Here is a 25,722-nt window from a genome sequence, read left to right on the forward strand (position 1 = left end):
TCCTTCAAGTAATCAAGAATCAAGAAGGAATCCAACTCCTTTTGGGTGGATGAAAGCAAGGTTCCATTAGGCTACACAGCTTTTACATATCCACTCAGCTGTTACTGTTCAAATAGTTCCACGTTAGGTTAAAAACAAAGCATAAAAAAATGTGTAAATATTGAATTCTAACGATCACTGCTGGGTGTGTTGTGCATGGTTTGCTCTTTCCCATGACAAAGTATGCCACTGCCGCCCTATCCCCTGCACAGCCGACTGCAGTGGTAAGTAAATAAGAGAGACTGAGGGTTGAAGACACACCTAGCCAATGGTACGACGCTAGCGTTAGTCTTCCTTAGCAATGCTAGGTCAAACAGGCCTTTTCATTAGCTATCCCCATCCCTCTCCCCATCTGGTATTAGCAATATTAAGGTGGGGTAATAGGGTTCGAGTTGAGATTACTCTTAGACATGTTGGTGTTGAACCTTCATCAGAATGCAGCTTCCATCCATGATACCTATGGAGTGACTGTTTGACACTCCATTTCTTTTATTTCCATTGTTCTACTGAAAGTCCTTTGTATTCCTACAGATGTGACACGGACATGGAAGAGAGTAAACCTTAAGTTTATAGCCTCTAGGGTAAACCCAAAGTCATTTTATATTTTTTTCCTAACCAGCCTAACAACTAACCCCATAGGAATGGAATAACCCTACTTACATTTTCAGATTTTTTTATTTGTATTTATCAAACTGCCATGTCAGTTGTTTCCTTGTTTGCATGATCCACTTCCTGACCTCTCGACCAATACAATGAGACATCAGGCTCATCGTACAGGACTAGTAAATCACTTCCTGTGGAGGGCCATAAAACATGACTATGTGTAATTCCAAATATAACCTATATACATTTAGTACTGTATCTGTCTGAGACTCCACCATTATAATGTAAAATGTATATATTTTCAGTAACTGATTGGAGATTTAAAGATTATTTTGTGTAGCTCTTTAAAGATGTACAATGTACAGTACATTATCTCTCATTAGGACTGCTAAGTCTAGACTGAGTAAACCTCAGATCATCTCAAATAATTTGATGATGTAATTCTGTACAGTACAGAGATTATAGACCACCTGGAACATGCTGAGTTCTACACTCTGTTCCCCGTTTCCATGGTGACAGCATTGGCCTGCCATCTACAGTCGGCTTTGTTGTATCTAGTCAGTAAATCAGCTCTAAATCTAATAACAGTCAATAAAACACTGTGTGTGTGTGTCTGCACGTGTGTGTGCTGGGTTGGTCGATCAGTCAGTCAATGCAAACAAGGTAACACAGGGCCTGGAGGCATGCACTTCCTGAACGCTTCTTCTCATCTCACACACATACACTCACCTCTGACATTTAGGCACTGACCTATGACCCTGCCAACTGACCCTCTCCACACACACCTCCCTCTCTCCTATGTGCAGTGTTCAGCTGGAGTGGGTAGAAGGTGCCTCTAACCACTGATACTGGATCAAATCGTTTTTTAACACCACATGGTTTAAGTTACGGATTGGGGGTTGGGTAATCTGATCCTAGATCTGTGGTTATGGTTAACATCTATCTCAAGCGCTCTCTCTCTCTCTCCTTAGATTCCTACCATCTCTCTCCTTTTTGCCACCAACCATGTTCACACTCTCCTTCCACTATGGTCTTCTGACTGCTTAAAGGGATAGAACAACCCAAAAGTCTGTCGGATGTCTAATACCAAATAATGAATGGAATCTGCAGACTTCTCCTGATGCATATACAATAGCAGGATCTACACATACTATATATAAGATCATCTATACAATATAATTACATAAATGTTGGTTATGGACTACACAACTTTTAGCCTGACTTTTTAGGTATAAAAACATCTGACATTTTTCTGGAGTGAACTGTCCCTTTAACATTCAGAGAGATTGGGCTACATGAACGATCCCTCCCACCCCCCCAATCAGCTTCAAGCACATCAGCAGAGATGCAGTGGGGTAAACTGCCGCCTATTGTAGAAATATTAATGCACATTTGCTTGCATTTACATGAATGTGCTTTAGTTGTTATTATTAGTTTGGACTTCCTTATTTTAGTAGCCTATTATATCTTATGTTGATCATATAATGAATAGTGATTAGTGGATGTAGGTAGGGGATAGTGGCTATAGAGTATAAAATAGTTTAGATGTAGTTAGTTAGTGTGAGGCTCAGTTGACCAGCCTTACGGATAGCAATAGTCTTCTATCAGGAGTCTTCAGATGCATCTGAATAGTTTCAAATGGATTCCTCTCCTCACCTCCTCACCTTAATCTGCACCGAACTGCTCTGAACAGGTGAAAGCAACATGTGGGATGCCTATTTGGAATTCACTTTCACCTGTCCAGTTCCTATCATATGATGAGGTGACTATTAAGTAAATAAGGGAAGAGGAAAGCGAGAAGAAAATAAGTGATTTTAGGACTTTTGAGATGGAACCCTGATGCCTGTGTTTGTCTACTGAGCAGGAGGACCAGTTATGACTACCAGTACCACCCTGACCTCGTTGTGGATAGGATCAGTAATGGTGGCCTCCGAGCTCGCCTCAACTCTCTCTCCATGAAGCTCAGCAATGTTCTCAGATAAGGTTCTGAGGGACACTACTATTATAGCATTTTATAGAGTAGTTATGGTTAGTCATATAGCATAGCAAAGCAAATGTGTTGGATATTTCACCATGTGTTTGAAGTAAGTATCACATACCGTCAACTCAACCAATCCCAGAGCTGGACTCTGACATCACCTATATTTCCTCATACCATGATGTCACATGTGTCATGTGACAGAGTGTTCTGATTGGCCCACTCCTCTCTCTCAGTTAATTTCACTCGTCTTGACCTTATCCAATCAAAATCAACCCCTCTGCTTCGTCCCGCCCCCAACGTCATCCGATACTTATTTTTCTACTGACCTTTCCTTTACAGTTTAAATGAAGGAAAAGCAGTAATTATACACACAATTATTCTTTCTCTCTCTTCCTCCCTCTCATTCTTCACACAGTTGCAGAACTCACTCGTGTGATTTCTGTGGTGTGATCACTCACTCAGTGTTCCTCCATACATTTAACACCATCCCCTGTCTGTCCCATTCATATGTATCCATACCGCCACAAATGCTATATGTCTCTTTCATTCATGTCCACTCATGCTATGTTGTCATAGCTTTAGCTGGTTCAGGAAGTCATGTTTGTCATTGGTTTGAGTTGTGGACTTGGTCTTCTGTTCTTCTCTGATCTTTGATTTATGTTACATATGTTTCTGTTTGATATCAGTGATTGTGTTGGGGATGGCATTGGTCCACTGACTAATTACTTATCACACACTACACTATACACTTTAATCTACTATACTGTACATTACTATGAGTCTCCATAACCTGAGTTTAAACCCACAAACACACAGAGTCAGGAGACTCTTGCCATTCATCCTGTTTCTTGTTGTTTACTTTTGGTTTGATTTCTTTATTGTTTTGTTCAGTGTTTGAGATGTGAATAGTGTTCTCATTTCTCTCTCATGTGGCCTGCTGGACTCATCGGGTTCTGATTTACTCAACTCTGCTGTCGTTGTCATGTCAAACACACACATACACCATACATAAACACACACTAACACATGCACCATACACACACACACACACAAACACACACACACACACACACTAACAAACACACTCACCATGCATGCATGCACACACACAAACACACAAACATTGGCTTGACATGGCCAGCGGAGTCATCTGAAGCAGCCAGGTGTGACTAGCAGGCTACGTCTCACGGACTGATGCTAACATTCTCTCCCATTGCTCTCTCTCTGCTCACCTTGCATGCTCCGCCACGCTGCACTGATCTGATTGGTCTAGAACTGACTGTACGCCCAGGAGGGCAAGACGACTGTGTAAGTGCGCATGGAGTTCATGTCATCTCACTCTGCCTACCTCTGTAGCTACCAACCCTCTTACGTCTTAAACCCATGCCACATAGCCCTCTCCCAACACACACACACAAATGCCTTGGCTGTTTCCCACCTCTCCACCCCTCCCTCCCCTTAACCCCTCACTCTCTCCTCTCATTCCTGCGGTATTGACTGTTCTTCACCTCAAAGCTCTCAGGACTCACACTGCACCGTGATTTAACAGCGTCAAACATAGACAAATAATCAAACCATTACTAACATTATCTAACACTGCACACAGAGTACAATCCGTAGTGAGATTCATGGAAAGCACTGGGATGTAGTATGAATATGTTACTTTGCACATCATTTGCAGTGTGAGGACTGAGCTAGTGTTGTAGCTGCCATAGCTCGTTCTCTCCTTTCTTTCCCATAGAGGAGACCATTTTTTCTCCCATACAGAGCCCTACCACTGTCTATTGTAGAGCAATAGAGACATGACCCTTACTCTTACTGCATGCATGGTCAGCTTTTTGACCCAAAATATGCTGACACAAGTAAATAATGTTCACTGCTTTTATTTGTGTATGTTTGCGTGTGTTCTTGTTTGTGTGTGTGGTTGAAGTCATGGTCAGGTTTTGACCAATTATGCTACAGCTCTGTAATTTGTTGGAGGTTACAGGAAGCTTGTATCATGTTCCTGTGACAGGACAGAACCACAAACACCCTCCATCACACATCCACATGGCTTTATACTGGGCCATTAAAGAAAAACATGCCATTTCATGTCTATTTGAGAGTCAGGGTAAGGGCTTTAAGAGGGAATAGGGTTTCCATGTCAAAGTTAGTTCAAAGTAGAGTTTAAAAATGGACATCTGAGAAGCTATCCTCCCATGCTGGGAGTTAGGACCAGTTTCTGAGTCTCTATAGAGTTAAGAATGGCCACTAGTGAAACTGCACCAGTTTCTGAGTCTCTATAGAGTTAAGAATGGCCACTAGTGAAACTGCACCAGTTTCTGGGTCCCGTCTGAGACTGGAGCTACCATGCTGGCTGACATGACAGTTTCTGAGTCTCAGTGGGATTTAGAATGGGCATCAGTGAAACTGAGCAGTGGGAGCTAGGGAAATGCTGATGAGGACTCTGAGTGTGAGAGGACAACTCGCTTGGCATTGAGACGGAATGAAGTTTCACTAAAGTAATTTACAAAAGAGAGAAGGAAAGGGAGAGAGGGAGTGAAAGATCGAGAGTGATCAGCAGATGTACTCTCAGTGATTTGCTCTGTCAAAGTGAGCTTAGTGTTGCTGGATCATCTTCCACTAGCTAGACGGTATGCAGCTCTCGTGTCTCATGCGCTCCATATGCCAGTGACCGGAGAGAGGAAACCGAAAGAGAACAACGAAAGATACCAGAGAGAGAGACTACAGACAGAGAGACTACAGACAGAGAGACTACAGACGAGAGACTAAAGGCAGAGAGACTACTGTGAAGAGACTACAGAGAGACTACAGAAAGAGAGCTACAGAGAGAGAGACTACAGACAAAGAGACTACTGACAGAGAGACTTCTGAGAGAGAACTACAGAGAGAGAGACTACCGAGAGAGAGACTACTGAGAGAGAGACTACAGACAGAGAGACTACAGTGGAGAGAGAGACTACAGGAGAAAGACAGCAGACAGAGAGACTACATAAAGAGACTAAGAGGACTAATAAAGAGAGACTACGAGAGACTACATAAAGAGAGACTACAATAGAGAGACTACTGGACAGAGAGAATACAGGCAGAGAGACTACTGTGAAAAGAGACTTAAGAGAGATACTATAATAGAGACTACAGAGAGAGAGACTACAGAGAGAGAGACTACAGAACAAAGAGACTACTGACAGAGAGACTACTGGAGAGAGAGAGTATACAGACAGAGAGACTACAGATGGAGAGAGAGACTACAGAGAGAAAGACTGCAGACAGAGAGACTTAAGATAGAGAGACTACAGACAGAGAGACTACCGACAGAGACTAGAGAGAGGACTACCGAGAGAGAGACTACTGAGAGAGAGACTATAGAGAGAAAGACTGCAGACAGAGAGACTACAGATAAGAGGAGACTGCAGACAGAGAGACTACAGACAGAGATTACAGAGAGAGAGACTACAGAGGAGGAGGACTACTGAGAGAGAGACTACAGACAGAGAGAAACAGACAAGAGAGGAGACTACAGACGGAGAGAGAGACTACTGAGAGAGAGACTACTGAGAGAGGACTACAGAGAGAGATGCAGAACAGAGAGATTTCAGAGAGAGACTACAGACGAGAGACTACAGACAGAGAGACTAAGAGACAGAGAGAGAGACTACTGAGAGAGAGACTACAGAGAGAGAGACTACCGAGGAGAGAGACTACTGAGAGAGAGACTACTGAGAGAGAGACTTACCTGAGAGAGTTACAGAGAGAAAACTGCAGACAGAGAGACTACAGAGAGAGCTACAGAGAGAGAGACTACAGAGGAGAGAGACTACTGAGAGAGAGAGACTACAGACAGAGAGACTACTGAGAGAGAGACTACAGAGAGAAAGACTGCAGACAGAGGACTACAGACAGAGACTACAGACAGAGAGACTACAGAGAGAGAGACTACAGACAGAGAGACTAGAGAGAGCCTACTGAGAGAGAGAGAGAGAGAGAGAGAGAGAGAGAGAGAGAGAGAGAGAGAGCAGAGAGAGAGAGAGAGAGAGAGAGAGAGAGAGAGAGAGAGAGAGAGAGACTACTGAGAGAGAGACTACAGAGAGAAAGACTGCAGACAGAGAGACTACAGAGGGAGAGACTACCGAGGGAATTGGTAGATACAATGCCTTCACTTCAGAAAGTATTCACACCTCTTGACTTTTTCCACATTTTGATGTGTTACAGCCTGGATTTAAAACTGATTACAATGGCCTACACACAATACCCCATAATGTCAAAGTGGAATTATGTTTTTCAATTATTTTACAAATTAATTAAAAATGAAAAGCTGAAATGTCTAAATATGCCTAAATAAGTTCAGGAGTAAGAATTTGCTTAACAAGTCACATAATTAGTTGCATGCATTCGCTCTGTTGGTGATTTTAAAACAGTTACAGAGTTTAATGGCTGCAATAGGAGAAAACTGAGGATGAACCAACAACATTGTAGTTACTTCACAATACTAACCTAATTGACAGAGTGAAAAGAAGGAAGACTGTACAGAATAATAATATTGCAAAACATACATCCTGTTTGCAACAAGGCACTAAAGTAATAATGCAAAACATGTGTCCTGAATACAACGTGTTATGTTTGGGGCAAATCCAATAGTACCACTCTCTATATTTTCAAGCAAAGTGGTGGCTGCATCATGTTATGGGTATGCTTGTCAAAATCAAATCAAATCACATTTTATTTATACACATGGTTAGCAGATGTTAATGCGAGTGTAGCGAAATGCTTGTGCTTCTAGTTCCGACAGTGCCGTAATATCTAACAAGTAATCTAACAATTCCCCAACAACTACATAATACACACAAATCTAAAGGGGTGAATGAGAATATGTACATGTAAGTATATGGATGAGCAATGGCCGAGCAGCATAGGCAAGGTGAAATAGATTATATAAAATACAGTATATACATGTGATATGAGTAATGTAAGATATGGAAACATTATTAAAGTAGTATTATTTAGACTGGCATTGTATAAAGTGACTAGTGATTCATTTATTAAAGTGTTAAAGTATTCAGTGATTGGGTCTCAATGTAGGCAGCAGCCTCTCTGAGTTAGTGATTGCTGTTAAGCAGTCTGATGGCCTTGAGATAGAAGCTGTTTTTCAGTCTCTCGGTCCCAGCTTTGATACATATAATGGTTAAGGACTGAGGATTTTTCAGGATAAAAATAAACAAAATGTAACTAAGCACAGGCAAAATCCTAGAGGAAAACCTGGTCCAGTCTGCTTTCCACCAGACACTAGGAGATGAATTCACCTTTCAGCAGGACAATAACCTAAAACACAAGGCCAAATCTACAGTACACTGAGGTTGCTTACCAAGAAGACAGTGGAGTTACAGTTTTGACTTAAATCTACTTGAACATTTATCTAGACCTGAAAGATCTGAAAATGGTTGGCTAGCAATGATCAACAACCAATTTAACAGAGCTTGAAGAATTTTGAAAAGAATAATGGGTAAATGTTGCACAATCCAGGTGTTCAGAGCTCTTAGAGACTTACCTAGAAAGACTCACAGCTGTAATCGCTGCCAAAGGTGCTTCTACAAAGTATTGACTCAGGGGTGTGAATGCTTATGTAAATTAGATATTTCTGTATTTCATTTTCAATACATTTGTAAAAATTCTACAAATATGTTTTCACTTCGTTATTACTGGGTATTGTGTTTAGATGGGTGAGAAAAAAATCAATTTAATCCATTTTGAATTCAGGCTGTAACGCAACAAAACTTTGAATAAGTCAAGGGGTATGAATACTTTCTGAATGCACTGTAGAACACATTTTTGCTCTATCACATGCTTTACCATGTTCCGGTTCCAGAAAGTTTCAGTATGTTCCTCTCTCCTGAGCCCACGGAGAGTGGGTCATCCTGTAGTAGGCCTTTAAGTCATAATCCAACTAAATAGTTGAAAATACTGAAGCTTTTGATCTTGCTGTGAGTTTACCTAGCTTGCTCTCACTAACAGTCACTAACCCTGCAGCCCACATTGAGTGGCTTGATGTTCCAAAGGCTCAACAGATCAAATGGCTCTTTCTACTTGTGTGAAGCTTTATAGATAAAAACACGGTGATGTTGTTCTAATATCTCTTTACCTCTGCCTTTCTTTCTCTACATCCCATTGCGCTTGCTCTCTCTGTATCTTTCTTTCTCTGTATACCTCTCACCCTCTTCCCCTCCTAACCTCCCTCTCTTTCTCTTTCTCTCTCTCCATATTTCTCTCCTCCAGACTTTTCAGCAGTCTAGGAGAGCTCCACACCATTTCCCAGAGAAGCTACGGCACCACCTACACCATTCGGCCTGGCAGCCGCTTTCCCGTTACACGCCGCACTCCAAGCCCTGGCTCGGGCTCCCCGGATCGGGGTGACCCCCTCAGTCGACTCCCAGGCTTCGGCCTACCCACCTCACCCACCACGCCGCACCACACCATCCTCAAGTCGTCCAGCCTCAGCCTGCACCATGAGCCCAAAGAGGTACGCTTCGTTATGAGGAGCTCCAGCGCCCGGTCCCGCTCCCCCTCCCCGTCCCCTTGTCACTCCCCCGGGCTGGGCTCGCCCCTCCTGGCCCTCAGGCCATTCCACCAGAAGCCCCTCCACCTGTGGAACAAGTACGACGTTGGAGACTGGCTGGAGAGCATCAACCTGGGGGAGCACAGGGCTGGCTTTCAGGAGCATGAGATCGAGGGCTCGCACCTCCCGGCACTCACCAAGGACGACTTCGCTGAGCTGGGGGTGACGCGCGTGGGACACCGCATGAACATCGAACGAGCACTTAAACAACTGCTGGAGAGCTGACCCCTGCAATGAGAGAGAGAGGGAGATAGAGAGGGAGAGAAAGAAAGGGAGATGGAGAGAGATAGAGAGATGGGGAGAGGGAGATGTGGAGAGAGAGGGAGAGAGAGAGGTAGAGAGGGAGATGGAGAGACAGAGGGAGATGGGGAGAGAGCGAGAGAGAGAGAGGGAGATGGAGAGACAGAAACAGAGAGAAAACAAGAGAGAGCTTTTAAACTAGCTCCATTTTTAGGTGGAGCTAGTTTTCATTTTTAGGTGAATTTGTTTTCATTTTGATGTTTCTGAAAGTGTACGTTTTTGTATTTATACTCTGCTCTCAGCACTGCACTGAATGAGTAGGTGTTCTAAAACTTTTGACCGGTAGTGTATATATATATATTTTTCCCTAACCCTACTACCCCTCCCCAAATTGGAGTAAACTAATGAAATATATTTTCCTTCTTTATTAAATTCCCCTAAGCCTACCACCCCTGCCCTAATTGGAGTAAACTAATGGATAACAATACTTAGACTTCTACTTGGAAGAAATTCTTTGCAGGAGAGAATCTTGCATGAGCTCCTATTAGAACATTTTATTTGTAACAGCTTCTGTTGTTGCTCCTCTAGTCACACCTTTAAGCTCTCCGACAGACCATTCCTTCTTTGTACATCTCCTTCTCTTTCTCCCTCCATCCCTTCCCTCTATCTCTTTGCCTGCTGTTTTTTTGGCCTCTGAAGGATTCCCCGTTTGCATGAAGAAGGAGGAGGATCAATCTCTAACCATAAGGAACGTTCAGAGATCCGCTCAGCGACAGCGAACACAGGAGTATAGACACAGTACTGACCTAGAACTAACATAATGTTGACATACTGACAGTACTGACATGGGCCTCTCTCCTCTCTGCCTGGCATTGTAATTAAACTAGAGACACTTGAGCCCAGAGACGGAGCTCCGAGTTGGAGACCACATAGGGAAAACTCCTCCATCCTGGGACCTTCTCGAGGACTGACAGTGCTATCTATTATATTTGGAGAATGTTTAACCAACACTAGTGGCTTTTTTCATAATCAAAACATCTTGCTTTGGGTTTCCAAAGGGAATATTATAGATAAATATGATATAAATGTATTTAAATAGTTTTGAGGGGGAAAAAAACGACAGAATGTTGAAATGAAGATATGTAATAAACTAAAGAGCATCTGACTCCTACTTCTAGACAAAGGACAGAGAGAAAACTTTAACATTTATTGCACCAATAATTTACTTGTTTTTACCTATTATATAAATATATATATTTGAAAAAAAGTTAATAGATATATACAAATTACATTTTGTCATAAAATATACAACTTTAGTAAAACTGTACATGGTATTCTATATACAACCCACTGTTGATGAACTGTCCTTACATGGTCACCCTTTCCTGAACAGAAGCATGAAAAGTTGCATCACGTCTTGAAAAGAGGGTTGTGGTTTAATTTCTGTTTGTTTTCTTACGGTCTTCCGTCATACTGAAGGGCATCCCACACAGTGAGGGGTGTGACATCCCAGTTTAACCCCAGTGACCCTGTGACCTCAACACATACTCAGATATAGAGACATATATATACACACATGAACAGTCACATAGTCAAACAAATAACACCCTTACATTCACGCACAGAGACACACACACAAACACACACAGTTCTCATCCAAACTAAGACCGGTAGCATCATTACATACATCTGAGACCATGGTTTGGGAGAACGGGATGTCTTAAGAAAGGTGTTTAAAAAAACAAAATCAACAATTGTAATGTGAGTTGCTTCTCTCAACAGTCAGAGACAGTGAGTGTTATTCACACAACAGCACAGTGTTAGATCCATACTCTCTGGGAGAACAACAATGGTGTGTTCAGGAGGAAGAAACGTTCTGAATACTGCAGATAGAACTGTCATGATAGTACTGTCGTGATAGAACTGACATGATAGAACTGACATGATAGAACTGTCATGATAGAACTGACATGATAGAACTGTCATGATAGAACTGTCATGATAGAACTGACATGATAGAACTGTCATGATAGAACTGACATGATAGAACTGTCATGATAGAACTGAAATGATAGAACTGTCATGATAGAACTATAATGATAGAACTGACATGATAGAACTGTCATGATAGAACTGTCATGATAGAACTGACATGATAGAACTGTCATGATAGAACTGTCATGAGCATCTTATAAAGAGTTGACATGATTTCCTATTATACAAGTTTATTATTGCTATTTGTAGGTAAAGAATATGTAGTATATTGGAGTTTCACAACAGTGAAGCATGTCTGTTCTCTATAATACATTTATATCTACATTGTTGTATAACGGAGTCCCCTGAATGTGACCCAGGTGGACACTACAACCACTAAAACCTTTACTAGTCAAAGGCAGCACTGAAACCATTATGCTAATTGGATATCCTTGTCACGGAGCCACACACCAGTCCAAACTATCTCTGTGAAACTTTATTTTGTCACCGTTTTGAGTAAGCGGGTGTTAAATTCAATGTTGTGTCAACGTTGTAGGGATAACGCTCACTGTCTCACATCGGACCTCACAGACAATCTCACTTCTGACTCTGGTGACATAGGCGTTGTCCCAAATGACATCCTTATCCCTACCGTGCCCTTCTTTTGATCAGAGATTTACATTTTGGGGCACTATATAAGGAAAAGGATATCATTTGGGACACTACCATACCGTCTGACTCCTTGGCTTTTATGTTGGGTTGATTGTTGGTTTGTGTTTCTATAATGGAGGTGTGGATTTTGTAGCTCTTGGATTATGATGTTTAGAAGATACATTTTTTTATTCACTCACCTAACATGAATTTCAGAGTGAACATTAAGAAAAGGAGAAACAAAAAATAGTAGATCCTCTCAAAAGGACTTTCACACTGTAAATCTGAACAAAACTAAGAATATTTGCTTTTTTATATTAATCACAAGCAATGTATATATATGATAGTTTTCATATACATTTTTGAAAATCAAAAATGATATAGATCTATATATGAATGTTTGGCATATATGCATAGTTAACCACCTAGGAAAAAAGGTGTGATCCGATTTGTATTATTTTCTATGAAATAGGAGATGATTTGCACAAAACAAGGTGCTAGCATTACAGCCACCCATCATTACAGTGCATGTATGCTGTGAATGGAGGAACACCCTGACTCTGTACACAACCCCCTCTCTGCTGTGTGTGTGTGTGTGTGTGTGTGTGGTGTGTGTGTGTGTGTGTGTGTGTGTGTGTGTGTGTGTGTGTGTGTGTGTGTGTGTGGTGGTGCGTGTGCGTGTGCGTGTGCGTGTGTGTGTGTGTGTGTGTGTGTGTGTGTGTGTGTGTGTGTGTGTGTGTGTGTGGTAGTGTGGTGGGTGTGTGTATGTGTGTGGTAGGTGTGCGTGTAAGTTGTTCAAACCCTCAAAGGTGGTCCACTGTAGCCTAATTACATCAGAGATTCCTGGCAGTGGCTGTGTCACACACGTGGTGCACACACTGAAATCCAGATGTATAATCATTACAGGACCCTTTGATATCTATTGGAGAGAAAGAGAGCGAGCGAGAGCGACAGAGAGAGGGGAGAAAGAGAGAGAGAGAGAGAGAGAGAGAGAGAGAGAGAGAGAGAGAGAGAGAGAGAGAGAGAGAATATATACATTTACATTCTGTCTGTTCCTGTGTAGCCCCTGTCTGTGTGTGTGTGGGAATCGGCAGTGGGCAGGGTTTGGGCTGTGGCTTTAATGGGAGACAGAAACACAGACAATTACAGTATTACCATCTGCTCTACAACACCTCTCTATGACTCTCTCCATGACCAGAAGCACTGGCCCTCTGCTCCCCGTTTCATCCAGTTATACACTCTGTCCTCTTTTCCTTTTTCAGACGTTCAGAGTTTTTAAGGGTATGCTATGATGAGGGGATTTTGAAGAGGACTGACACAAAAAAAAGAAAAAAGAAGGAAAAACGTGCCAAAAATAAACTTTCAATGGTATATTTTTCTTCTTCCTTAGTACTACCTTAGTCTGGATGTTGTTGAGCTGTTACTCACTAATATGGTGCCATCTCCTGGGAATCTTGAGAACTACAGACATTCATTTAGCTTCACTGTCTGGACACAACCTTTTTGGAGTGGAACTGCAGACGTTTTTATGTTTTGTAAAGGAATATATATATAACCTGAAAAATGGATTTTATGAGCTTTGCATTATTAACATTTATATTTATATTTTTGAGACAAGGTATCAAAGTATTGTTTGGTATAACTGTGATGAGTTATACCGCTTGTCTAACTGATGCTGAGATGCTGACATGGGTTTACACACAGCACATACATACACACATACTGTACACACACGCAGGCATGCACGTGTGCTCATATACACAGTGCAGTTTGGACTCCAGTTGCTTTCCTGGTTAGGAAAGAACCTAGTGATGGAGAACATAGTTGGACCCCTCAGTGGGTTTACCACAGGTAGCTTATACAGATGCAAACCCATGCTACAGGACACAGAGAGCTGAGGCAAACACATCATTCACACCAATGAGTTTCTCTGTACGGTCGACTTCATCTTCTTTTCTAATCAACAAAGCACAATCTACATGGTGAGACGGAGTCGTGATTCCTTTTTTTGAATCCAGGGAGATCTGGTAGACCCACCATTGGATCAAATGATCTTATCATCATTCAAAGGGGTTTTTCTTTCATTGTTGATTTTCTCCTTGTTTGCACTGTGAAGTTTAACAGGGTGGATCTATTACAGGCCATGTCTGGACCATGCCTGGCCCATCTAAACATCCCCTCCTCTTGATCCCCCAGGCATCCCAGCTCTATATCTTCTTCAAGACAGTGAACTCCACACAGAACTGTAGCCTGGCTGAAACTAATCATGAACACAATGTCAACCTCAGTAGATTCATGTTATTCAGTAGTTTAGCATTGTTGAATGAATCCTGACAGCATATGTCACGTGTGGTAGGAGGTGAAAATGTGAAAGGTCAGATCGCTAGCTAACTAGAATAAAATAGTAGCGTTCACTTTGGTGCTATATATGTACAGATTTTCGCCAGACAGTGTTACTGTGACTATTTTAAGATACAGTTCTATGTAATCTCAGATATAGCAAGGGCATACTCAAGTGTAATTTTCCTGTTGAAATTAAAATGGTCTGTAGAGAGGGAGACACCTAGGCTACCTGCTTCTAACTAGCATCTGAGTGTCTACTCCCAAACACACCATGCTGAAAGGGGTCGGGGGGGGGGGGGGGGCATAGACTTGGAATAGAAGAGAGGACACACTGGCCATTGAGTAGATGTCTGGAAAAAGAACAATAAACAAATGTAAAAACACATGTTACGGTTAGTCGCACCATTGACAAGAACCCTTTTCACCCAGAGGCATGGTTCTCTTATCATCCATAAGGGAACATATAGAGAAGGGAGGCGGGGTAGTGAGGCTGAGGCAGGTCCAGAGACCTGAGTGCTGTGATGGCTCCACCACAGAGATCTATGTTTGTTATATTATGTAATACATTTATAATTAAAAACATGACTTCTGTGTGTCGGCTCCTCATTGGTCTTGCTACTGAGATCTACATTGGCCAGAGTTTTAGCTGTGCCAACTGCAATGTCAGTTTTGACCTGTGTTTTTCCCCTGGAAACTCAGAGGCCCTTTGCAGCCTTGTGGCTCTGCAGTTTCCCAGTAGTCATTACAGAATTCAAAAATATATTAATCGTTAACATTTGAGCTGTGCACATAAAATGATTATTTCTGAAGGTGGTTGAAATTACACTAACAACCTTGGCTAAAACCTTGAGTGAAGCACACGGGCAACAGAGACAAATTATCACAGTTCATAGGATACATGAGATATCATACAGATAAACAAAGTTACTTTCCATACGCAACATTAAATATGCAGTCCGGGATCTTTAGAACCGACAAATACGTAACATATTGCACAAATTGGATTTTGTAATCAACTATTTTTATTACAGGACATAACATATCATACAAAATGGATGACGTAGTACACAATTGTGCAACATTTTCGGGGACCCATTTGCCTCGTGATCACTACTTTCAAAACTAGTGAATTACGCAAAACCTCTGGAGCATCACTTTAAGAGCTCAATTAAATCTGTATCTGCATTATAGCTCAATTTAAAGGCAATATTCCTGCCTTCATTGTAAACGCTGCAAAATGTCAGCTCATTCGAAAATGACCTTTACATTTCAGCTCGGGATACGGATTGAATCCAGCCCGAAGAGGTCTAATACACTTAGATCGAGAACCTCAGAAGTGGTCATTCGTTGTAGTTCTGAGGTATCTTCAGTACTTCTGCAACACTTCCAGTTGACTAAAATGTACACTGAGTATACAAAACATTAAGAACACCTGTTCTTTCTATAACAGACTGACCAGGTGAAAGCTACTGTATGATCCCTTATTGTCACTTGTTAAATCCACTTCAATCAGTGTAGATGAAGGGGAGGAGACAGGTTAAAGGATTTTTAAGCCTTGAGACATGGATTGTGTATGTGCGCCACTCACAGGGTGAATGGGCAAGACAAAATATTGAAGTGCCTTTGAACAGGGTATGGTAGTAGGTCCCAGGCGCACCAGTTTGTGTCAAGAACTGCAACGTTGCTGGTTTTTTCACACTCAACAGTTTCCCGTGTGTATCAAGAATGGTCCACCACCCAAAGGACATCCAGCCAACTTGACACAACTGTGGGAAGCATTGGTGTCAACATGGGCCAGCATCTGTTTAATGCTTTCGACACTTTGTACTGTCCATGCCCCGATGATTTGAGGCTGTTCTGAGAGCAAAAGGGGTGGGTGGGTGAGATATACACTCAGTGTATATCTAACCTGTACATTGATAACTATATCAGTAACAGCACTGGAATTAATTATTGGTGACATTGATGCAGTCTTTTTACTGATGCAGCCAGGTCACAAGTGTTGAGGAGTAAAACCACACAGTCGATAATGCCATCACATGGTTACAAGGTACATTCATTGTTTAAGATACATTAAAGGCATGACCTATAAAGGCTCTGGCTTTACACTGTAGCACTTAGAGCAACAATAGCAGCCTTTACATACATGTACTTTACTATCACATTGTACAAATCGCCATACACATGCCACGTATGGTAAAGGCATAAGAGGGCGAAAGCTGATGACAAAGTAGCAGAGTTCACATTCACAGTTTCACTTTGCTATCATAAAATAGCAAGAATAGGGATTATAGGTATAGAGTGTGTCCCACATTTTACAAGGCATCACATTCTAGATTAACCTCAAACAGCCTGCATCACACACTTTGGCACACGTTCACCATGCCTGCCACAACATCTATCCTACAATATGTTTGTTCTCACATCAATAGAATGCCCCAGCTCTCACAGGTCACTACTATTATATGGCTCATAGGTTAACATTTTCTGCAGCATCAGCCCCATAAAAGCATGTCTCTTCCATGGCATAAAATAAAACAAAAAATACAAACATGAGGATGTAAGGACAACATGTCCACAATGTGAGAATAATGTGAATATAACATATCCACAGCATCAGTTACAGACTCTGGAGCACAGCTCTCCCATGGTAAAGAGGTATCATGTCAACACATTTAGGATAACATATCCACAGCAATCAGGTTACAGACTCTGGAGCACAGCTCTCCCATGGTAAAGAGGTATCATGTCAACACATTTAGGATAACATATCCACAGCATCAGTTACAGACTCTGGAGCACAGCTCTCCCATGGTAAAGAGGTATCATGTCAACACATTTAGGAAAACATACTCACAGGCATCCATAGCTGCGGTGCAGTCAGAAACAGCTCTCGTATTCACAATGCCAGTATAATGTAAAGATAATGTGTCCATAATGTGAGGGTAATGTATCCCACATCAACATCCAGCCAGACAGACAGACTCAGGGCTCTCTGGTTTCAGTCCCTCAGCCATCTCTAACGACGACTCCTTCTTCTGCTCCAGCTCAAAGTTCTACAGGTCAAGGATGAACAAAAAAACATATTAAGGTAGACTCAGCGATATGACGTAGATGCAGAAAGTAAACAGCATAGTGAGTCAATTTCCCCAACAACTAACAGCGTTGAAGCGCGAGGCTCAACTTCTCTGCTGTTTTGGTCCCGTGGCTACCACGTTGTAAAAGTGTGAAGTAAACCCGTGCACATGCGCAGATACTGTGTGTGACTGAAAAGAAGTCATGCATCTTGCTCATCGCAAAATCTGCAGTGCTGCTTGTGGCAATGTCATTTAGCGGAGTCAGCCTGCTAAATTACTTAAAGGTAATCTTATCCAGAGCAACTGTCAGTCAAATACATCGAGCGAAGCTGGTTCTGGCATGAATTCAAGTCAGTCACCTGATTAGTAAGCTGACAGTATCAGCTGAGTTTCTGATCAATCAGACATTGAAAACACAACATGATGGCACTTTTTTCAAATAGACTTCAGCAAACTGCTGCCTTCTGGTTCTGCTCTTCTGTTTATCAAGGGCATGGCAGATACTCTGCTCCCTTACCCCTAGCTTTGTTAGGTTCATTACCTGAGCATTTGCTTGGGTGGGGAGCAACCTTGAAGAGCAGAGCCTAAACGCCAGACCAAATGTGTTACCATTCACATTTTCTGTTCAAGTCAACTCAACCAAATACATTCATTCTAATGACATAACCAGAACAACAGTCAGTGAAATAGCTGCAGTAAATTAAGGAGATGGAAACAGCAAAAGATGTGTATAAGATCAGTGAGCTAATATCCAGAGAGGGAAATATGTACTGTACCTCCAGCTCCCGCATTACTTCATCCATGAAGTCACTAGAGTTCTGCTTGTAAGACATTGCCATTTTGATTGTTTCTTTGAACATCTGGGAAACATTTCGAAAGACAGAAAAGGGTTTTCCAAGTTATATTTTTATTAAGCAAAGGAATACAGTATACAGAGTACTGTGTGTCTCTTAAGGACAATGTTGTCCATCCGCACCTTGACTACATTGGTCCCATCAGCAGCAGATACAAAGTACAAAGGAAGCCCCTGCTTCTTGGCAAAGTTACATTTTCTCTGGGTCACCTTCATATCAGCTGCAAACAACGGAGTAAAAAAACAAAAAATAAAATATTATTAAAATTAGCCTGTGTGGCTGGACTCACCCTGTGTGGTGGTGGCTAATAAGATAGATGGTATCTCAGGCCTGTACTCTCTCAGCCCTGTATACCAGCTGGTTAGGTTCTTATAAGTGATCTTCCTCTGCACATCAAACACCTGAGAAAGACAAGTACAGTTAATGATACAAGCTATGACATAAGTATGAGCCTTGAAGTAATGTTGTGGTAGTACGAGGGATGCATGCTCTGGAACCTCTCCTGTCCGGCCGTATCCCAGAAGTCTTTGGGGCAGACATAAGCACAAACACAGCTGAAGGCAACCAAACAGATAGTAAGTCAACCAGATAACATAATATCAAGATTATGGTTCACAGCAATAACCGATCAGTTTACTATAGCCTTAACAACTCTTCAGTCTAAACCAGACATGTTGATAACAAAACAATTGATAAACATACCTACTAATACAGCCTTGCTGTCGATGGTGGTAGTGTATTTGTAGAGCGTCAGAGCATAGGTTGACAGCTGTTGGGGACGACCGGAGAACAAGTTAGGGAATAGAATAAACAACTTTGTCAACCCTCTGTACTGTAGCTACACATTGCTGGTCAAAAGGTCTGTCGGCACACTGGATGACTAACCTGCTACAAGCCAAATCAGTTACTGCATGAACTATTGAGAAGGCATTGGGTTTCTTTCAGTTTAATACTATCAATATTAGGCAACACCTAACGTTACTTAGTTAGTTACATCAAGCTAAAAGACTGATGAATTTATTCTGCGATCATGCAACACTCAAAACCCAATTACAGAAATCATAGCTGAGAGCGCCAGTGTGAGAAAGGATACTATCCGTCTATCAGAAACCTCTCCATCAACCTGTAAAACAAAGAGGCAGTTGTTATCATCTTCTCCTGGGTCACAAACAGTAAGCACTACTGCTGATATAAAATGTAGTTACCTTTACTAAGAACGTTCAGCATCTTTGAGGTGTATTTGCAGTGACAAAATGACAAGAAAAAGATGGCATGCTCCCTATCTAACTTACTTGGATTTTCCCACTGCACTGTCTCCAAGGAAGATTATCTTGACTTCTTCATCTGCATCATATTTATCTTGGTCCAGTTCAGGAATGCCACTGGCGTCGCCTGCCATTCTACCTTTAGGAAGGGGAAATGAGCTGCGTCTCACAGCAGCTTAGCTAGTTAGCGAACGTAAACTAACGTTAGCTAGCTACAGTAAAGTACGTGGCTAGAAGTTAGCTAGCAAAAGAAATGCACTTAGTCTGTGATTAACGGCAAGTAACCGCTTAACGTTAGCTAACTAACTAGATATAGCTACACATATTTGCATTCATTCACTTAAAATATGACCGAAACCCATTCGAAGTCATGTCTAAGTTAACTTATTAGCTAGCTGTCGAAACGGGCATGTTTTCAACCCGACGTTGGTTAGCTATCTACAGTAACGTTAGCCTAGCCAGTGCAGTGGCTACTTGTTAGGGTAGCTTACATAACACACAGTCGGGGATATTGCTATGTCCCTGATATAATGCTATATCTAGCAACCTGCTTTAGCGGTCAGTAGTATAGCAAAATAAGTAGAAAAACGCTATCGTTGGCAAAACGCTAGTTTTCAAAACGTTGTAGTTAGCATCTTCATGTTTTTGTAGCAACAGCTTCCTTCGGAGAATTTCTGTTTCTATGCAACGCAGACGCTTAAAGGCCCCCTTTTTTGTACGAAGCTGTTCCTATTATTGTCTGAAAATGGGTTCTTTTGGACTATTTACAAAGATTGTCCAAAGGTTTATTTTTCCATGACAGAAAAAAGTATATTCGTTGAAAATGTATTTATTTATAACTAGCGTTATTTATTACCACAATTGTACACTTTTGACACATTATAACATCAAAGTGAGTGAACATAGCCAAGTCATTTTGGTTTGAGAAGAATCATGACAAATCAATGTTATATCAAACCACATCTTTGGTATTGGAACTATAAAATATTATAATACTAGGTATTTCAGAATAATTTTAATACTGAAAGTGGTCATAGACCTTTGGCACAATATCACACTGAGTCTCATGTGGTAAAATATGTGCAAATTAAAACAGTCATGGGCCAAAGAAAAGTGTTCCCCAAATCATAGCATTCATGCAACAAACAAGTGACACAAAATATGAAGGGAGGCCACAGGTGAAGTAGTGTTTGTGTAGTACAAGCCTAATCCTTTTCCCCCACATAAGTATTCATAACTTTCAAGCGTGCGTGATAGCCGATGTGTTTTTCTCAGTTATTCAAATCAAATTGATGTGATAAAACATAGCCTTCATATAAAAAAATATACTTTTGTTTTTAATCACCAACAAGGATTATGTGATTGTCAGGTTAGCTTGTCTTCCAGCATCATTGTACTCCATGCAGAATAGGCAATACATAAGAACAATAAGGCACAATTAACTACTTTCTTCACTGCAGAGCATTTTTATACTGCTGAATTTATTGCTGGGATAAGGGGGTAGGGATGAGGAAAAGGGATGTTGGGAAGGAATGAGGGAAATGGAGGAATGGGAAGGGTTCCTATTCCGCCAAGTTCACGATAAGGGGAGCGATGAACTCAGAATGACGAATTCCGAAAGAGAAGCTTGGAGGTTTGATCCTGGTGAAGGTCACCTAGGAACGGAAGACGGGCAGTTAGTGCATTACCCATGCAACAGAGGGTAGAAACAAACTTTGTAGAAGATATTTTCATATTTTACCATTTTAATTATTGTATAAGTACACAGTTATAGAAGTGTGATATGGTTATGATGAGGTGTCTTGCCTGTTCAGGGTGGTGAGCTCCAGGGCCTGGTTTCCTGGTGGTGTCTCCAGGCATGCTGTTGCGTCCTGTCATGCTGTAGTGGGGGGGTTTGTGTTTGTAGGTGCAGGGGTCCACCACTCTGTATGTCCCTGGGCCAGGAGTCTGATGTAGATGGAAACACACAGGGAATAAGTGTGAGGGAAGAAAACAATGAACGATAGGCCTACTAACTCAATCTGTCCATCATCAATAAAGAGGACAGATGAGATGTCAATTTTGAAGAGTGTGTTTGACATGTCAGATCTACCTTCTGTAGGTCCTCGTGGAAGCTGCCGATCTTGCTGCGTCCTCGAAGGGAGAAGTTAGGGGCAGAGGTTTTGTTGACGGTGGCAGGCCCCAGCACAGAGGGCAGCATGTAAGCAGCAGGGCCTGAGAGAGAGGACACAAACAATCACATTTCGTAAATACACCAACATTCTATTCTACAGTTCTATCATATTTTCAGTGTTCATCGAACATGCTCACTGAATATTTGATTGATCACATTTTAAAATTGTACAGCCAACATTCTATTCCATGTCTCTTAAAGCCATAGTGTTGGATTTATTGAAGAGGATGTTACCTGGGGTCTGGTCGTTGCGGAAGCCTTTGCTCCTGGCAGACAGGGAATAGGCAGGGGCAGAGTAATATGCAGACTTCCCTGACCTCTCAGGGGAGTAGCGTCCTGAAACAGCAAACAGACAGAATTAAGTCTTGAGTCTGTATGTGTGTGTAGTTTCTGAGAGACGGTGTGTAGTTTTGAGCATGCTTGTGTGTGTGTACTCGCAAGTGTGTGTGTGTTTATCCAAAGCCACTTATTCATGCATGCATACATTTTACGTACAGGTGGACCTGAGCTAGAGGTTGCCATTTGAGACACAACCCAATGTTTAGCCTTGTTTATCTTCAAGCTACATTCCTCTATGGAGGTGGTCTGTCCTGATAATGGATATGATGATGTCCTTCTGATGTAATAGATTCCAAAGGTGATCGTTGTTTAATGATGAAGAAATATAAGGCTTCGGTCTTGGTGGCCCTCAGGGTTGATAAGACTTCACACCTTAGTTAAGATAGGATTTTACGTTTGTGGTTTTGGAAATTTCTTAAAATAGTTGTCTAACATTAGCCCATTGGCCTCTGTCTAAGAAAGCTGGTAGTTATCTTTAAAAAAAAGGCTTTAGAACTTGACAGATGTGTTGTTTGAAAAATCATGATTTATAGTCCCTTGATCAGAACCAATGTGAACGGAGGTTATCAACATTGTGAAATATTTATTTTGATGTTGTCGCTGCAACCATTTCCTCAGTCTGTTCGAGGGTTCCCACTTCTTGAAAAGAAAAGTTGACATTTTATTAAGTTGCATGTAGAAATTATAGAAATGTGTAAAAGATCTGTAAAAGAAACATGTAAATGTACCAGAAAATGTGAATTGACACTGATGTCTGAGGACCAGTTTGTTTTTTGTTACTGTAACATCAATCAAATGTATTTATAAAGCCCTTCTTACATCAGCTGATGTCACGAAGTGCTGTACAGAAACCCAGCCTAAAACCCCAAACAGCAAGCAATGCATGTTGATCTTCCAGATGTTAAGGAGGTGTTAGTCATATTTTAGACCCACTGTTAGAGTACCACCACATTCTGTCTGACTGGTATCATTAAGGCACCACTGTGCATCCTCACATAAAACACATGCAGATGGAGCAAAAAAGAAAGGATGTGGGTTACTGACCAGGTCCGGGGGTTTGGAACAGCTGGGGGTCATTGGGGCGGCTGTAGAGGGAGTATGCAGGGGTCCCGTCACGCCCAATCCTGGTGATGTTGGAGGGAACCAAGTACCCTGGCCCGGGGGAGCAGTCTGAGCTGAACTGGCGATGGCGTGTCCCAAAACTGAACGCCGGTGCTTTCAGCTTCCTGGGGTCATGGTAGTTCAGACCTGAAGAAGAATAGGCGAAGATGATTGCCCACGTGTCTTTTTATACCCCAAAATAAAAACAATCAACCAACTAATCAAAAGGTTAATAACAAATCAACCAATAAATCAGTCAGTCAATCACTAAGTTAGTTGTACCTGTCGCTCCAGGCAGGGCATACTTGGGTCCAGGGCTGCCGTAGAGTGCAGCGATGGGGCCTCTGGGCTTGTGGGGCCTCCAGGAGCCAACCCAAACATCAGTACCTGACATGATTAGTCTGTGGACAAGGACAGGTGGAATTAGAGTCAATTTACATTTGCTGGATGCTCATACCAATAGTGTTTTCACTAAAAAACTGCCTTTTTAGGATAGTGGGAAGCAGATTGCCTTAATTTGGGTAATTGCCTAACTTTTTAGAGCTGGTGAGTTAGTGCTGGTGTCTGGAGCTCGTTTGTCTGTTTGGTTGGTGTTCCAGACTAACTGTGGCGCAATAGTGATGTGCACATAATGTATGTCATAATGGGATGTGCTCAGCTGCGCATTAAAATGTCTTACATTTTTGAGCAAAATCAGTGTGACGACTGTTTAGTTGCTTTACTCAATAAAATAGCCCTGTTTTATCTCTTATTTATATTAATTAATTAATTATACTATTTATTGGTCTCCGCTGCCTCGACGTTAATTTATAGACATAACGATTTCACCTTAATTGAGACCTCTCTCTGAAATAAAAGTTTATAACAACATACTAGTGCTGAAACTATGAACAGATATGAATTCATCATAACCATATAGACCTACCACCATACTGTTGTCAATATAGGACACGGGCGTTAAAAAAAAATATCTTCCACACCGACCTTGACCGTGTGAATGCGCGTCTGGCTGTATTCAAATTGCCCGCTTATGTAAATGGCCAGCTGTTGGAAGAGAAATATTGATATAAGAAATTCCACCTGATCTAAATGGCCAACCTGTATTGAAGTTCGTTGTCTTCTCGGCACTGGACTTCTCCGCACTGGGTGGCACTGATCTTCTCCGCACTGGGTGCTCCCTAGGACCAAACACTTGGGAGCTCTGATTGTTTGACTTTGGTTGTCCTCGTGCTCACTATGACTACGTTACCATGGATACGCTATTTTGACAGGCAGGTTGGCTTTAAATTCAAAATGTGGCAGAAAATAAACCTGTTTATGATTACCAAAAATGATTCCGTTTTTTCTGTAATGCAATGCAGTCAGAACTTGTTCAAATAGATAATTTCGTTTCTTGGTGTGTGTCTGTTGGGGCGGGGGTTAGATAATCCTCGAAGAAAACCAATTGTATTTTTTTTATTTAACCTTTATTTAACTAGGCAAGTCAGTTAAGAACGAATTCGTATTTACAATGACGGCCAAACCCGGACGACGCTGGACCAATTGTGCGTTGTTTTACGGGACTCCCAATCACATCAGGTGTTGTGCCTGAATTCTCCCCTCCTTCGCGTTCTTCGTTGCTGCGACTTGCTTGCTAGTTGAGATTTCTGCCCTTCACTCCGTTGTCAGTTTAGCCTACATTTCACTGATCTTAGTAGCAGAAAGCATTTTTGTCTGCAGTTTTCTGTGTCTATTTGTTTCAAGTGTATGTGGCGGTTCTAGCTTGTATGGTACCCTGGGCGAACCCCCCCCTTCAGCCCCACATTTTTAGCAAAAATGGGGGGGCTTGCCTGTTTTGCATGTTACTTTGGCATTAACACGTGTCACATATCAGTTTGCAAACAATGTAAAAAAAAATATATATATACACTACCTATCAAAAGTTTGGGGTCATTTAGAAATGTCCTTGTTTTTGAAAGAAAAGCACATCTTTTTGTGCATTTAAAATAACATCAAATTGATCAGAAATACAGTGTAGACATTGTTAATGTTGTTAATGACTATTGTAGCTGGAAGCATCTGATTTTTTAATGGTATATCAATTCAATTCAATTCAAGGGGCTTTATTGGCATGGGAAACATGTGTTAACATTGCCAAAGCAAGTGAGGTAGATATTATACAAAATATATCTACATAGGCGTACAGCGGCCCATTATCAGCAACCATCACTCCTGTGTTCCAATGTCACATTGTGTTAACTAATCCAAGTTTATCATTTTAAAAGGCTAATTGATCATTAGAAAACCCTTTTGCAATTATGTTTGCACAGCTGAAAACTGTTGTTCTGATTAAAGAAGCAATAAAACTGGCCTTCTTTAGGACCTTTAGGACCTAGGATCAAGGGAGACACTCAAGTTTTTTAATACTATATCTCTTGACACATTGATGAAAATAGTCTTGGCCTCTTAACCTTCGAGCTGCACACTGGACCC

At 41.5% G+C, this 25,722-nt stretch overlaps 3 protein-coding genes across 5 annotated transcripts in view; 1 reads left to right on the forward strand and 2 right to left on the reverse strand.

The window, feature by feature from the left end:
• shank3a (SH3 and multiple ankyrin repeat domains 3a) overlaps window positions 1-10,657 on the forward strand; it is a 302,959-nt gene extending 292,302 nt beyond the window's left edge. Inside the window, exon 25 of the mRNA XM_070443122.1 lies at window positions 8,894-10,657. Coding sequence (XP_070299223.1) covers window positions 8,894-9,458 — 565 coding nt within the window. The 3' untranslated portion in view covers window positions 9,459-10,657. The remainder of the gene's footprint in view (window positions 1-8,893) is intronic.
• A 4,783-nt stretch (window positions 10,658-15,440) lies between these two features.
• Window positions 15,441-20,349, reverse strand: rabl2 (RAB, member of RAS oncogene family-like 2). Of its 3 annotated transcripts, XM_023985720.1 has the most exons (7): window positions 19,665-20,349; window positions 19,427-19,495; window positions 19,075-19,141; window positions 18,495-18,592; window positions 18,295-18,378; window positions 18,060-18,102; window positions 17,410-17,497 (listed from the first exon to the last, which is right to left on the reverse strand). In XM_023985720.1, the coding sequence occupies exons 2-7, from the start codon at window positions 19,433-19,435 to the stop codon at window positions 17,490-17,492; spliced, it is 309 nt and encodes a 102-aa protein (XP_023841488.1). In that variant the 5' UTR covers window positions 19,436-19,495; window positions 19,665-20,349; the 3' UTR covers window positions 17,410-17,489. The 3 variants fall into 3 exon arrangements, with proteins under 3 accessions (XP_023841487.1, XP_070299224.1, XP_023841488.1); XM_023985719.2 differs by lacking the exon at window positions 18,060-18,102 and having other exon boundaries at window positions 15,441-17,497; XM_070443123.1 differs by having other exon boundaries at window positions 17,407-18,102.
• A 101-nt stretch (window positions 20,350-20,450) lies between these two features.
• cimap1b (ciliary microtubule associated protein 1B) lies at window positions 20,451-24,994 on the reverse strand. The gene is made up of 7 exons (XM_023985718.3): window positions 24,349-24,994; window positions 23,533-23,651; window positions 23,194-23,397; window positions 22,045-22,146; window positions 21,730-21,851; window positions 21,444-21,584; window positions 20,451-21,292 (listed from the first exon to the last, which is right to left on the reverse strand). The coding sequence occupies exons 2-7, from the start codon at window positions 23,642-23,644 to the stop codon at window positions 21,200-21,202; spliced, it is 774 nt and encodes a 257-aa protein (XP_023841486.1). The 5' UTR covers window positions 23,645-23,651; window positions 24,349-24,994; the 3' UTR covers window positions 20,451-21,199.
• Between the last annotated feature and the right edge of the window lie 728 nt (window positions 24,995-25,722).

Source organism: Salvelinus sp. IW2-2015, linkage group LG4q.1:29, assembly GCF_002910315.2.
Source record: "Salvelinus sp. IW2-2015 linkage group LG4q.1:29, ASM291031v2, whole genome shotgun sequence".
NCBI lineage: Eukaryota > Metazoa > Chordata > Actinopteri > Salmoniformes > Salmonidae > Salvelinus > Salvelinus sp. IW2-2015.

What these genes read in the sequence shown, in the direction of transcription:
- rabl2 (XM_070443123.1), bottom strand. An exon ending in ATGGGACCAATGTAGTCAAG is followed by an intron (nt 18,379 to 18,494) that starts GTGCGGATGGAC and finishes AATGTTTCCCAG; the next exon opens with ATGTTCAAAGAAACAATCAA. An exon ending in AAGTAATGCGGGAGCTGGAG is followed by an intron (nt 18,103 to 18,294) that starts GTACAGTACATA and finishes TCTGGCGTTTAG; the next exon opens with GCTCTGCTCTTCAAGGTTGC.
- cimap1b (XM_023985718.3), bottom strand. Translation starts at nt 23,644, where the DNA reads ATGTCAGGTACTGATGTTTGGGTTGGCTCCTGGAGGCCCCACAAGCCC. An exon ending in CCGCAACGACCAGACCCCAG is followed by an intron (nt 21,852 to 22,044) that starts GTAACATCCTCT and finishes CCTCTCTCTCAG; the next exon opens with GCCCTGCTGCTTACATGCTG. An exon ending in TCCACGAGGACCTACAGAAG is followed by an intron (nt 21,585 to 21,729) that starts GTAGATCTGACA and finishes CATCTACATCAG; the next exon opens with ACTCCTGGCCCAGGGACATA.